Here is a 13,815-nt window from a genome sequence, read left to right on the forward strand (position 1 = left end):
AAGACAGTGGAGAAAGCAGCTGCGACGTCGAATGTTAACACTGGTAGTGATGAAGAAAAGTTTTTCTTGTGCGAGTTTGTTTATCGATTTGTCTACTGTTACAATCAGTCCAAGATGAAGATATTAATACAATTTATTTAAAAGTTCTTCATCATTGACAATAATATCTACCATATCCGTGATTTGATCTTCATTCCAGCTCGGTTTTCGCCCACGCTGTGCCTTTTTCTTCCTCCTTTGGCGCTCAACTTTTCATTTTCCTCGGCTGAGTCAGCCTCACTCGCTGTTTCAAAGTTGTCAGTCAAAGTTGGCTCAAAGTGGTCATCTTTGTAAGATTCATCCCGAGAAGTCCCAGGAGCCGACTGCAAACATTAACCAACACTTTTGTTTGCCTCCCATCCCACCATTTCTTCGTTTTTTTTTCAGCAATCGAACATTCCAACCGAACACACACACTTCTCCCACAAGCTATGCATAAATATTTTGTGTCCTTGTTCCAAATTATGCAAGCGGACGGCAAATTTTTCCTCCACAACGACATAGTTCAACAACTTGCGAAAAACGCAAGAAGACGCCTGTGCGCATGCGACACGAGCGAAACTTTCCACGAATCTTACTACAAATCTACCATGGCCACGGGCTGAATGGGGTAATTCGATGCGTCTGTTGTGCGACGTCTAAACTGAAGAAGACGCGCTACCGATATTTTATACGTCCTATCAAGACGGATACAACGTCTAGGACGAATTTAATTAACCAGACGAATCTAATTCGATCTATACGTCGCACAACCGTCGAATTTAATTGCTAAATGGTCCTTACTAATTTTAAAAACACGAAACAACTTTTTAAAGACATGTTTCGGCATGACTTATGCCATCTTCAGTTTATTGAGAATTTAAAATCTAGGGCTATATATATACCCAAGCAACAAATACAAAAATAGAAATGTATACAAAGTAAAATTACAATAACAAAAGATAATGGTAAAGCCGTTACAAAGTGGCAGGTACTGTCTGGTACTGTCTAGAACAGTAATTACTCCTCTTTTAAAATAAAGAATTTTTTCAGTTTTAAAGATCCCATTCCTGATGCTATTAGATCCTCTGTTGTTTATCAATTTACTTGTGCGGGATGTAACTCCCGTTATATTGGCGAGACTTCCCGTCATTTTTCAGCAAGGATCAAAGAGCATACTTTAACTGACAAAACTTCACATGTTTTTAAACACCTTAACAGTTCATCTAATTGCAAAAATTTATACACATCTGATTGCTTTAAAATTTTGGATTCTGCTAAAACCGTTTATTTTCTTAAATTAAAAGAGGCCTTTTACATTAATAGTTTAAAACCAGATTTAAACACTCAAGTGCAGCATGTCAACACCTTTTTATTTTAATCTTTTGTTCTATTAGTAACGGTCTAAAGCTCACACTGTGAGTAATTACTGTTCTAGATAGTACCAGACAGTACCTGCCACTTTGTAACGGCTTTACCATTATCTTTTGTTATGAATCCACGTGATGGCGGTTTTTCAAATATACACAAACTGTACATTTCAAGTCTCAAACTGGCCAGATTAGCTTAAACAGGAGTGAAACTAAGCTTTAATCTTCGGGGTGGTATTTCAACACAAGGGCCCAAAATCGTCATGTTCGGTGGCTCATGTCGCATTTTATTATACGATTTCATTGCACTCGCAGTGAATGTCATGATAAATCCAGGTGATTTGATTTTTTTCAAAAAGATACAAACTGTAGATTTCAAATCTCAAACTGTCCAGAAAATCGTCATTTTCAGTGGCTCATGTAGCACTTTCTTATTCAATTGTTTTGGCCCTGAAGGGAAAATAAGTCTAAATCCACGTGATGGCGGTTTTTCAAAAAGACCCAAACTGTACCTTTCTAGATTCAAACTGGCCGGATTTGCTTGATCTTTAGTAAAAATAAACTTTAATTTACGTTGTATTATAACGAAAGGGCCCAAGATCGTCATTTTTAGTGGATCATGAAGCACGTTTTCGATTCTTTTGGACGTGGAGTAAAAATTAGGATAAATCCACGTTATAGCGGTTTTCAAAGAGACCAGTTACAAACAACAGTTCCAGTTACAAACAAGCTGCATTTACTGGATCTGGAGTTAAAATTAGCTTTAAACTACGTGGTGATATTTCAACACATAGGCCCAAAATCGTCATTTTCAGTGGCTCATTTAGCACTTGATCGATTGTTTCGGACCTAGAGTGAAAATAAAAATGAATCCACGTGATGGCATTTTTCCAAAACGACCCAAACTGTACTTTTCAACTCTCAAACTGGTCGGTTTTGCTGGATCTGAAGTTAAAATAGGCTTTAATCTGCCTGGTTGTAATTCAACACAATGAACCAAAATCGTCAATTTCAGATGTAGCCCTTTTTTGTTCGATTGTTTTGGACCTGAAGTGAAAATTGGCAGTAATTCACCTAACGGCAGTTACGTGGATTACAATGACTCAAACTGTACAGTTCAAGAATTACACTGGTCCTTTTTTGCTGGATCTGGAGTGAAAATAAGCTTTAATCTACGTAGTGGTATTTCAACACAATGGCCCTAAAACGTTGTTTTCAGTGGCTCATGTAGCACTTTCCTTTTCGGATCTTTGGGATCTAGAGTAAAAATAGGGATGAATTCACTTGATGGACGTTTACGAAAACGTCTCAAACTGTACTTTTTTAGCCTCAAACTGGCTGGTGTTACTGGATCTGGAGTGAAAATAAACTTTAATATACGTGCTTGTATACGTGCCTGGATCCGGTGTGAAAATAAGCTATAATCTACGTGGCGGTATTTTAACACAAGGGCCCAAAATCGTAATTTTCAGTGGCTCATGGAGCACATTCTTATCCAATCCTTTCCGTCCTGGAGATAAAATTAGGATGGCCGGATTTCTTTGATCTGGAGTGAAAGAATGCTTTAATAAATTATACGTGGTTGTATTTCAACACATTGACCCAAAATCGTCATTTTCAATGACTCGTGTAGTAATTTTCATTCGATTCTCTTAGACCTGAAGTGAAAATGATGATGAATCCACGTGATGGCGGTTTTTAAAAAGATGCAAACTAGTTCAATAGATGTCTCGTGAGGCATACATGACAGACCTATATCGTCTTGAATTCAAGAGCAATAAACAAGCAAATTAAATTTTAAACCTACACCACTTCTTAAACAGATATTAGTTTAATCTGGCATTGGCTCTAAATTATAAAGTTCGGTTTCTTTCTGGCTACTTTTAGATATTGATGTTAAACTCAACTGCGGTCGTAAACTAGCCAAACTTTCTTGTAAGCGGTAGTTTCTCACAAAAATGAAGCAAATGACAGGATTAACAGTGCAATATTCAACAGCCAAAACAAGTGCAGTCTTAGAATAAACAGAATAAACAAGACTACATTTTGGGATTTTTTCAGGAATAAATAACGCGGTATAGTATCGACTGTGTGTGAGTCGTGGTCAATTGCTGGCTCCCAGTTTGTTTAACAGTCTCCTGACTGCGTCCGCCTAAATGTGTTGGCATTTTTCCAAGAAGGCCCAAACTGTACATATCAAGTCTCAAACTGGCAGGTCTTACTGCATCTGGAATGAAAATAAGATTTAATCTACGTGGTGGTATTTTAATACTGTGCCCCAAATCGTCAAATCAGTGCCTCTGTAGCACTTTCTAATTCGATTTGCTTGTAGCTTGAGTTAACATTAGGCTGAATCCACGTGAAAGCGGTTTTCTAAATCGACCCAAATTCAACATTTCAAGTCTCAAACTGGAAGTTTTCCTGCATCGTGAATGAAAATATTATTTAGTCTACGTAGTGGTATTTCAAAACAACGGTCCAAAATCGTCATTTTCAGTGCCTCATATAGCACCTTTTTGTTCGGTTCTTTTGGACCTGGAGTGATCATTAGGCGGAATCAACGTGTTGGCATTCTTCCAAAAAAAGTCCTTAACGGTTCGTGTATTCGATTTCTTTTGGCCTGGAGTGAAAATTAGGATGAAGTTTCCAAATTCATCCTAGCAATTTTCCAAAAAAGACCCACATGGTTATATTTAACACAAGGGCTTTTATTTTTTCAGTGGCTCGTGTAGCACTTTATTATTGGATTGTTTTGGATATGGAGTGAAAATTAGGATAAAACCACGTGATGGTGGTTTTCTAAAAATAGACCCAAACTGTACATTTCAAGTAACAAACTGGTCGAATTGTACATTTCAAGTCTTATACTGGCCGCTTTTAATGGAATCTGGGGTGAAAATAAGCTTTATTCTAGGAAGCCGTATTTCAATACAATGGCCAAAAGTCAGTGGTTCATTTAGTAGTTTGTTATTCGATTCTTTTGGACCTGGAGTGAAAATTAGGACGAATCCACGCGATGGTGGATTCGAAATGTACATTTCAAGTCTCAAACAGGCCGGTTTTGCTGGATCTAAAGTGAAAATAATCTTTAAGTTACGTGGCACAAAATAAATTCATCACAATAAATTCAAGGCCAATAATCGTCATTTTCAGTGGCTGATGTAGCACTTTCTTACTGATTTTTTTTTTACATGTTGTGAAAATTAGGACGAACCCACATGATGGCGGTTGTAAAAAAAAGACACAAGCTGTTCATTTCAAGTCTCAAACTGGCCGGTTTTGCTGGATCTGGATTGAAAATAAGCTTTAATCAAGGGCCCAAAATCGTCATTTTTAGTGGCTCATATAGCACTTTCTTATTCGACTCTATTTTACCTGGAGTGAAAATTAGGATGAGTTCACGTGATGGCGGTTTTCCTAAAAGACCTGAACTGTACACTTCAAGTCTCAAACTGGCCGGTTTTGATGGTATCTTGAGTGAAAATAAGCTTTACTCTACGTAGTGGTAGTTCAACACAAGGGCTTCAAATCGGCTTTTTCAAAAGGATAGGAGGATGAATCCACTTTATGGTGGTTTCCAAAAGCACCCAAAGTCTCACACTGGTCAGTTTAGCTGGACCTGGAGTGAAAATAGGCCTTTATCTACGTGGTGGTATTTCAACACAAGGGCACAATTCGTCATCTTCAGTTGCTCATGTACCACTTTCTTATTCCATTATTTTGAATCTGGAGTGAACATAAGGCTAAATCCACGTGATGGAATTTCTCCAAACAGACCCAAACTGTACGTTTCAAGTTTTAAACTATCATGGTTTGCAAAATATAGATAAAAAAGCTTTCATAAACGTAGTGGTATTTCAACGCAAGGGCCGATAAGCTTCATTTTCAGTGCCTCACGTGACACTTTCTTATTAGATTTTTTTTGGACCTGGAGTGAACATAAGGCTGAATCAACGTAATGTCATTTTTCAAAAAGGCCTAAACTTTACGTTTCAAGTTACAAACTTGTAGGTTTTGCTGGATCTGGAGAGAAAATAAGCTTTAATATACGTGGTGGCATTTCAACGCAAGGGTCCGAAAATCTTCATTTTCAAAGCCTTGTGTGACATTTTTTTATTAGATTTTTTTGAACCTGAAGTGAACGTTAGGCTGAATCCTTGTGATGGCATTTTTGCACAAAGGCCCAACCTGTACAAATCAAGTTTTAAACTGGCAGGTTTTGCTTGATATGGAGAGATAAATATAAAATATATAAATATACGTGGTGGTTATTCAACGCAAAGGCGATAATATTCATTTTCAGTATCCACTTGACACTTTTTTATTAGATTCTTTTGGGCCCATGGGCCAGAGTAAACATAAGGCTGAATCCACGAATGATATTTTCCGAAAAGGCCCAAACTGTATGTTTCAAGTTTCAAACTGGCAAGTTTTGCTGGATCTGAAGAGAAAATAAGCTTTGATGTACGTGGTGGCATTTCAACGTAACGGTCCGAAAATCCTTATTTTTAAAGCCTTGTGTGTTACTTTCTAATACGATTTTTTTTGGAGTTGGAGTGAACATTAGGCTGAATCCACGTGATAACGTTTTTCCAAAAAGATCCAAAATGTACGTTTAAAGTTTCAAACTGGCAGTTTTTGCTGGATCTGGAGAGAAAATTATCTTCAATATACGTGGTGGAATTTCATCGCAAGGGCCGATAATCTTCATTTTCAGTGCATCGAGTCACTCGATCTTTTTTCTTCTTTTTTTTTTTGACCTAGCAAAACCTGCCAGGTTTAATCTTAAAATGTACACTTTGGACCTTATTGGATAAATTCTATAACTTTGATTCAACCTAATGTTCACTAAAACCCAGTACCTGATGACAGTTTCAGTACATAGAGGACAAAGGATAATCCGAATAAGTTCATAGTGTCCAACAATTCAGACCACAAATGAAGATCTTGAAAATAGATTGTTATATTTCGGTATGAACTATACCATCATCAGACTAATAAAATTAGCATACAAGCTAGATCTTAAATACTGTGAGTGAGGAGACGAAAACAATAAGTTTACTCAGGAGAATAGATAGAGTTCTCTGCTGGATTTTAGTCCATTGTTTAGGGAAGGTGCTAGGCGTTTGATATAATAAGCCTCTTTGTATAGAAGAAGATTCCAGTTGTGGTCACAGTCTAATACCGTTGTATTATCACGGACAACATGGGTGAAATATTCTTTGTCATTACTGATAGAAGGTGGAGCAATGTCAGTGTTTAAATTATCCGGTAAATTACACAAATCACGGATGAAAAGTAAATGGTTACACGTTCGCAGGTGTTTATAAATTGCGCTCTCTTTGTCAGAGATTGCGTGTTCATGTGTTCAGACGAAAATAGTTCTGTCCGTTTTGCCGATGTACGCTGCCGATGTACCCCTCTCTCTGACAAAGAGAGCGCAATTTATAGACACCTGCGAACGTGTTGACATGAATTTTTTTAGCAGAACATCCAGGATTTCCTGGAAACAATTTGATGGATATTCCACCGAAACCGTTAACTCCAACATGAAGGAAGGCTTCTAGCTCTGACACTGTTACAAGAGACCTGAGTACTCGTTTTTTATCCTTAAGATTGTTCCCAATCACAGCAAAGGCTCCTTTGACGACTTTGGTTGCAGGATTTACGCAACATGCGGCCGTCCACATGGAGTTGGGAATTTTTATACCCCCTTTACCACGGAAAGATTTAAGTGCTTCCACGTTCGCCACGAGTTTCCCCGAGTTAGTGTCCATTTGAATTCGAGCTTCAGAGATGCCGGTGATGAGATACAAGTCTCCACCTTCCTTACTGCATTTGTTTTTAGCGTAGTTCCTTATGTTCCTTTCATCCTGAGCCCAAACTCCGCTGTTGAACCCCTTAACCTGTGGAACAGCGTTTGTGTAGGTGAATGTTGAAAGCATGTGGTTATCAGTAAAGGAGTAAGTCTGCGCAGGAAGTAGGTGACCTTTGGCATAGGTTTTTTGGCCGCTGTATTTATCGCCACTTCCTTGAAAGGTGATACCTTTAGAAAATAACAAGAATAAATTTTCCGTTTACTGTAGAGTATTTTGACAATCAGACGTACAAAGAAGAGCGCAAGACTCCGAAAGATAGTGCATGAAAGGCGTTTTAAGCTAGGTAGATTACTTATTATATGGATGCTGTAATTTGGTAAAATACAAAATTTTTCAATATAAATGGACAATCCCGTTACTTGTTAAAATTTCAAAAATCAATGTTTGTGGCATTTAAGTAACCATCCCTCGCTTTAAGACATATTACGCTATCGATCTTTCCTGCTCACGAGGCCAGTATGGCCCAAATACCCTACCTGTTTCTTGTCGCCAAAGGTCGACACCAGTTCTTTGTACCGCGCCAATATGACCCACTTGTTCTTTTCTTACAACGTACGCTGAGTAAATTGGAATTCCATAGTTAAGATCAAACATGGTGGAATAGAAGTTAAGCAAGCTATTACCAGGAACCCGTTGACAAATGTATCTGATGTTGGTGTGGTCAAGTCGGAAACCAGACGGTGGTTTGCCATCAACAAAGAAGGGTGTGTAACACGGCTGGATAGTTGAAAAAACTGCTGATCTGCGAAGTCTGACCAGTTGGCTTTCATGTTCGGGCTTTTTAGTAGCATCGTCACTCAAACCAGTATCTCCTATTTTCGGTAATATATAAATGTATCAAATAAATAATATGAAAATATAATAAGCATCTATTGCTTTAGATTCTCACCTCCAGTTTGTGTGGTCATCATCGAGTCAGCCGAAATAAACAATGACAAAAATAGCACAGAATGGATATTCATCTTGATGGTATGCGTGAAAGGGAAACTGAACTGGAGAAATTGTACTTTACACTCCCAAGTTCCTAGGCTGATGTCTGAACCAAAGTGAGTCATTTGTTTGGAATGCTTCGAGAACGCTCTCTAATCAAGAATAATGGCTTTGCGGATGGCTAATTGTTCGGTCTATTTCACAAAGTCTTTTTAGTACCAGTATTCCCCAGAAACTGACAAAATTCAATTGTAGCATGTATGTTCGCTTAGGTTTATTTTTCAATACTTCGAGGAAGCTATCTATGACCGCGAGCTAAAGAAAATTACGTTTTTTATTTACATCAAATTTAGGCTTTTACTTTTTCTTTCTTCTTTTGTTTTGTTCTGTTCAGGTGTGCAGAAACCCCGGGATACTTTGACCTTGATTGATCGTGTTTGAAATGATTTATCTCATGAGGAATGCCACCAGTATCCCACCAGAGTGCCGCCAACTGCGAAAACCACGCTTTGTAGTTCGAAAACTCAAAATGTTCTAATGTTACTTCCCTTTAAATTTGAGAGGGATCAAAGGCATGAAAAGACACCCATTTCAAACCATTGGACAAGAGACAACAGATAGTAAACTATATTATTTTCACTGTGAAGATACAGCGCTCGAACTCGGACCACCTTGACCCGTAGTCCGGGGCGCTAACCATTAGACCACCACAATTCGTCTAGTCGAACTGAGGCAAGGAACACTTCAAACGTCAAATGTCTCATATGCCAAACCCCATACGTTCCCTCATCCCTTCCCGGGGAAAGGGATTACTTCCCTACATAAGCCATATAGCCAAGGTGTGTGTCGCACCAATTCGTATATTTTTTGAGCAGTTTTGATCTGAAAGTGGACCAGATTAGACGACTGCATGTGGTCTAAAATTGAATACGGCTTTTTAAAGAAAAACGTATTTTACTCTTTTCATCAGGCTCGTCATCTTTAGACATAAAGGACAGCAAGGGACGTTACCAAAAATGTACTATTCGATCGATTAGGCGCCAATTTCCACTTTCGACACGATTAGGGTTAGGCTGAAATCGGTTGAAGACCTAATAAAGTTTCCAATAATTTCACCCTCGCACCCGGAGTCAGATATGTCTAGTGATGGATCTTCAGCGATGCTCTTCTCGTTTGCGAAACGGTGTACTGTGCTACCGATATGTGTCTCAGGATAATAACAAAATATTATTGTTTCTTTCTTTTAAAATATGTTAGTTTCGACAACTTATCGCTATCATACAGATGATTCTGTATGGACTGTCAATATCGTTGTACTGTTTTCTCAAGCGTTTGCTCGACCAGTTCAGTTTCCTTTTTGCGCTTTTCTTAACGAACATCTATCTCTGTAAGATGCTCAATAATGGAAAGTGGAGATGAGCTATTGAAGGCCAGGAAGGTAGTAGGAGGGCCACGATCTCCCCGACCACCCTTACGGATAATTTGACTTCAAAGTAAAATCCCGGGAGTAAAATACAATCGGCACTTTTCTGAAGTTTACTGAGTACAGTACGAAAAAAATAACTGCTGTGTCCATGATATTCGCTTTTGATTAAAATATTCATTTACAAGGCCAAAAAATGGTTTAAAACTTTAAAAAGCTGCACACCTATTTGATGCTCTCCCTGTTTCCCCAAGAAACAGTTCAGAATATAATTTCCTTAGCTCAGGAACAAAAAAACTATTTCAGACAGGAGCCCATGGCAATATTTGCTTTCTGGTTTATCTAGTTCTTTGCTTCTACGAAAAATTGTTACACATGTTGTTTATTATCTTAAAATTCCTACGAAAACCTTAGGTTAGAATGTGATACCAATATATACATCCATGAATAGAACTGTTACTAGTTAAATTTTAATATCATATGTTTTAATTTCTTAGTCTTGGTTTTATTATATTGTTGTAATATAAGTTTAGTTTTAGGTATTTGTAGGTGAAGAGCCACTTGTGGATAAACTACAAATAAATCGTTATTATTATTTATTTTTTTTAAAAAATTAAGCCAAACGTTTTTCAACTAAAACTTAGTCATCAACAGGGAAAAAAATCGAAAACATTCGTATTTTAAACAATTTTTTGGCTATGCAAATAACAAAATAATAACTGCTGTAATTCCTGTAAATTAAGGGAAAATGTTAGCAAACGTCTCAAAATTTCCGTTTTGAACCGGTTTAATATCAAAGGAAAGCTATTTTAATGGCAAACGTACTTTTAAACTTAAATAAACAAGTAAAAGCATTAAAACTATTCCACAAGTTCAATAACTGCTTTTTGTCAAGCATAACTCCAAGTTTCTTGTAGAACAGCCTTATGATAGCAATTAAATGATAAATGGCAATGGCAAAATCAAATAGTCAGACTCCTTTTTACAACCTTGACCATCGAAAGACAGGTTAAAAAACCTAGCTAAAAAAGCTAGACCTTGCGGGCTATCATGATTGCTTGTTTTTGAGGCGCAAAAAGCGTTTTAAAGTTATTGGGGCACTTCAAATACTTACACATAAGAATTAAGAGCAGTCTTTGTTCCTCGTTCTATCTTTATTATTATTGTGACGTAGGTATAAAAACACATGGATACGACTAGTTCAGTAGATGAATCGTGAGACATACATGACAGACCTATATCGTCTTGAATTCAAGAGCAATAAACCAACTATCAAATTTTAAACCTACACCACTGCTTAAACAGATATTAGTTTAATCTGGCCTTGGCTCTAAAGTTCGGTTTCTTTCTGGCTACTTTTAGATATTGATGTTAAACTCAATTGCGATCGTAAACTAGCCAAACTTTCTTGTAAGCGGTAGTTTCTCACAAAAATAAAGCAAATGACAGGATTAATAGTGCAATATGCAACAGCCAAAACAAGTGCAGTCTCAGAATAGATGGAATAAAGAAGACTGCATTCTGGAATTTTTTCAGGAGCAAAAAGAATTATGAGCTGTTGGACATTAAATGGAGCCCAGCACACCGCAAATGCAATGACAATTGTTACCGCCATTCTTAACACTCTTAATTCTTTGTTCTTCTTCTCGATCTTCTCTCTTTGCCTGTAAGATCTGTGCACTGAAAGCTCATCTTTTTTGAAGATAAGAGTCCACAGGATCACACTGTACAAGATGGTTATTAAAGTGAAAGGCAAAATGACAACTACTACAAATAACGCGGTATAGTATCGACTGTGTGTGAGTTCGTGGTCAAATGCTGGCTCCCAGTTTGTTTTACAGTCTCCTGACTCCGTCAGCCTAAATGTGTAAAAGTATGGTGCGTGGATCCCCATAGCTATGATCCACACAACGAGAATGGCGTAGAAACGAAGCTTTGAGGAGATCTGACGAACTGTGAACGGGAATACGACGGCCAAGAATCTTTCAACTGTGATCATGACCAGGGAATGAGTTGACACCGACAGGGAAACATCTGTGAGAAAGTTTGAGATCTTGCACAGAAGCGAACCAAGGACTCCTTGAACGAGGAAGACGTCAGATCCTGTTATCTCGGATACTATCAGGCGAGGGATAAGACAAACTGGAATGAAGAGATCAGACACGGCCATGTTGATAACGAACACGTCAATTGTTTTCTTCATTGAATTCGTTCTAAAAAAGATAAGAACAAGAAGAGAATTTCCCAGCAGCGAGACAATGGCGATCACACTGTATATGGACACTTTGGCAATAGTTGCTGCGGGAGTGTTGATGTCAACTGAGCAGAAGGTATCGGTAGCATTGCTGGTGAAATTTGCGTCTTCTGTGGTGTTATTCATCTTGATCTGCACAGTAGGATTTCCTAAAGCTGAATGCTTTGATGAGGAACTATCGACGCGTTTTTATTCACAGTGAAGTGCTTTTAGTTTTCGGGTTTATGGTTGTAATGAAAAACCGCAGGTAGCCTTTTATCGGAAAATACAATTAATTAACCTTGCTCAAGGGTCTATTTAAAGGGCGATTCAAATGTCACAAAATGGATTTTTTTGCGAAGCACTCAAGTTAATTGACAAAAATGGTGAGACGTATGTTAGGAGTGCTTTTAAAATACTATTAAAGCAGTATTTGCTTAAGCTCGAGCGTTTGCATTTGAGACATCTACAAAAACAGCAATGAAGTTGGGTTTGTAAAACGAGCATTTTAAAAGGACTCAAATTTATTGACAAGAGAAATGAGTGAAACTTTAGCAGTACTTTTAAAAATACCATTAAAGCACTTGTCCTTGCGTAAGCACGAGGGTTTTTAATTGAGACATCTACAAAACACTGAAGAAGAGGTTATCTTCTGAAACGTCTGAATGTTTTAAATGTATTTTATGTAATTGTTAGCATTCGTTCAGTTTCGTTCGACCATTTCAGTCCATCAAGGAATCCTGCTTTACTGTAGAGCCATTTAAAAGTGGCATTCCCAATTGACGAACTTTCCGGGTTTTTTTTTTGGGGGGGGGGGGGGGGGGGGGGGGCACATTTGGCACTGTCACTTGACTTATTTTCAGGAAAACAGAAAGTCATCTTCTGTGAATATCTGTAACGTTGAACAAAACAAAGGTGTTAAGAGTAAATCCTGACCTTTTAACTATACGCGTGGATCTTATAGAACGTATCTGCCCTATCTGATTATGCCTGCAGTATAAATTTCATTCAGTATTTTTTGTTTTGTTTTCTCTTTTAAGTTGAACACCCAAAAGATATTAAAAATACGCACAATTGAAACCATAACCCAATATCTTTTATTTAGCGATCTTTTGAAATACGTGCACCTGTTATCATGAGTGCTTTAATTGAGCTTTATATACCTACCTCCCTAACATAAGATCATTGACACAACTTAGTATACAATGCATTAAGTTAAGTATGACAGTCAAATGTATTTTATGGTTTCTTAATGGAAGCTATGTCACGAGTCATTTCTTTATCATTAACAATGGAAAGAAACTTCGAAATAATAGTTTGCATAAAAAAGGACAAAAATTACCAAGATTGGGGAAGATTGATTCCGTTGCTAACTAAGAACTTGTATAATTTAGACGCATCTGCCATCTGTCATCAAAGCAAAAAAACAAAAACTTAAAAAAGCAAAAACTGAACACATGGCAACTTAAATATTTTTGAAATGAATTTATGAAATCATAAAATACGCAACAGAACTGGTTTGAATAATTATACCAAGAAAGGATCCGGAACTTTTTCAACTTTGCAGCATTTGACGAATTTTCAAGGCAACTTGTTTGAGTGAATCAAATGTATGATGGTCCTTTTTCTGCACGGGCTAGAAGCAAGGACAAGCATTTCAAGTATGAGTGCGTGTTCCATTTGCTTCGCTTTACTTTTCGTATTGCTTTTAAAGTGTACCTTTGCTAATTGGCTATTAAAGTGGTTGAATGATTGGGGTTGGAGAGTCACGTTTAGCTGAGAGGGCTCGGGGTAGTTGCTACTTCATCTTAAATGTATTTTAGGAATGTAAAAGAAAAAGAAACTGAGAATAAAAAGAAAATCAAAATTTGAAGACTATTCCTATGAGGGTAGACAACAATGTAAAAACAATACTCGGAAATTTAAGAGTTCTTTGTTTTTGTTACAGACCATATGCTTGCA

The 13,815-nt window shown here is 37.5% G+C and overlaps 2 protein-coding genes across 2 annotated transcripts; both read right to left on the bottom strand.

Annotated features, from left to right (window-relative positions):
* Window positions 1-6,323: 6,323 nt before the first annotated feature.
* LOC144655679 (endonuclease domain-containing 1 protein-like) lies at window positions 6,324-8,214 on the bottom strand. Its single transcript, XM_078515976.1, has 3 exons — window positions 8,157-8,214; window positions 7,744-8,079; window positions 6,324-7,434 (listed from the first exon to the last, which is right to left on the bottom strand). Exons 1-3 carry the CDS (start codon window positions 8,176-8,178, stop codon window positions 6,749-6,751), a joined length of 1,044 nt encoding a protein of 347 aa, XP_078372102.1. The 5' UTR covers window positions 8,179-8,214; the 3' UTR covers window positions 6,324-6,748.
* Window positions 8,215-10,778: 2,564 nt separating this feature from the next.
* On the bottom strand, window positions 10,779-12,018 carry LOC144655677 (QRFP-like peptide receptor). The gene has a single exon (XM_078515973.1). It carries the CDS (start codon window positions 11,998-12,000, stop codon window positions 10,951-10,953), a length of 1,050 nt encoding a protein of 349 aa, XP_078372099.1. The 5' UTR covers window positions 12,001-12,018; the 3' UTR covers window positions 10,779-10,950.
* Between the last annotated feature and the right edge of the window lie 1,797 nt (window positions 12,019-13,815).

This window comes from Oculina patagonica, chromosome 5 (assembly GCF_052425735.1).
Source record: "Oculina patagonica isolate OP01 chromosome 5, crgOcupat, whole genome shotgun sequence".
In the NCBI taxonomy this organism is placed as follows: Eukaryota; Metazoa; Cnidaria; class Anthozoa; order Scleractinia; family Oculinidae; genus Oculina; species Oculina patagonica.

Excerpts from the sequence above, each read along its gene's own strand:
- LOC144655679 (XM_078515976.1), bottom strand. The coding sequence starts at position 8,178 with ATGATGACCACACAAACTGGAG. Across the intron at positions 8,080-8,156 it reads GATGACCACACAAACTGGAG|GAGATACTGGTTTGAGTGAC; the intron begins GTGAGAATCTAA and ends TACCGAAAATAG. Across the intron at positions 7,435-7,743 it reads CCTTTGGCGACAAGAAACAG|GTATCACCTTTCAAGGAAGT; the intron begins GTAGGGTATTTG and ends TATTTTCTAAAG.
- LOC144655677 (XM_078515973.1), bottom strand. The coding sequence starts at position 12,000 with ATGAATAACACCACAGAAGACGCAAATTTCACCAGCAATGCTACCGAT.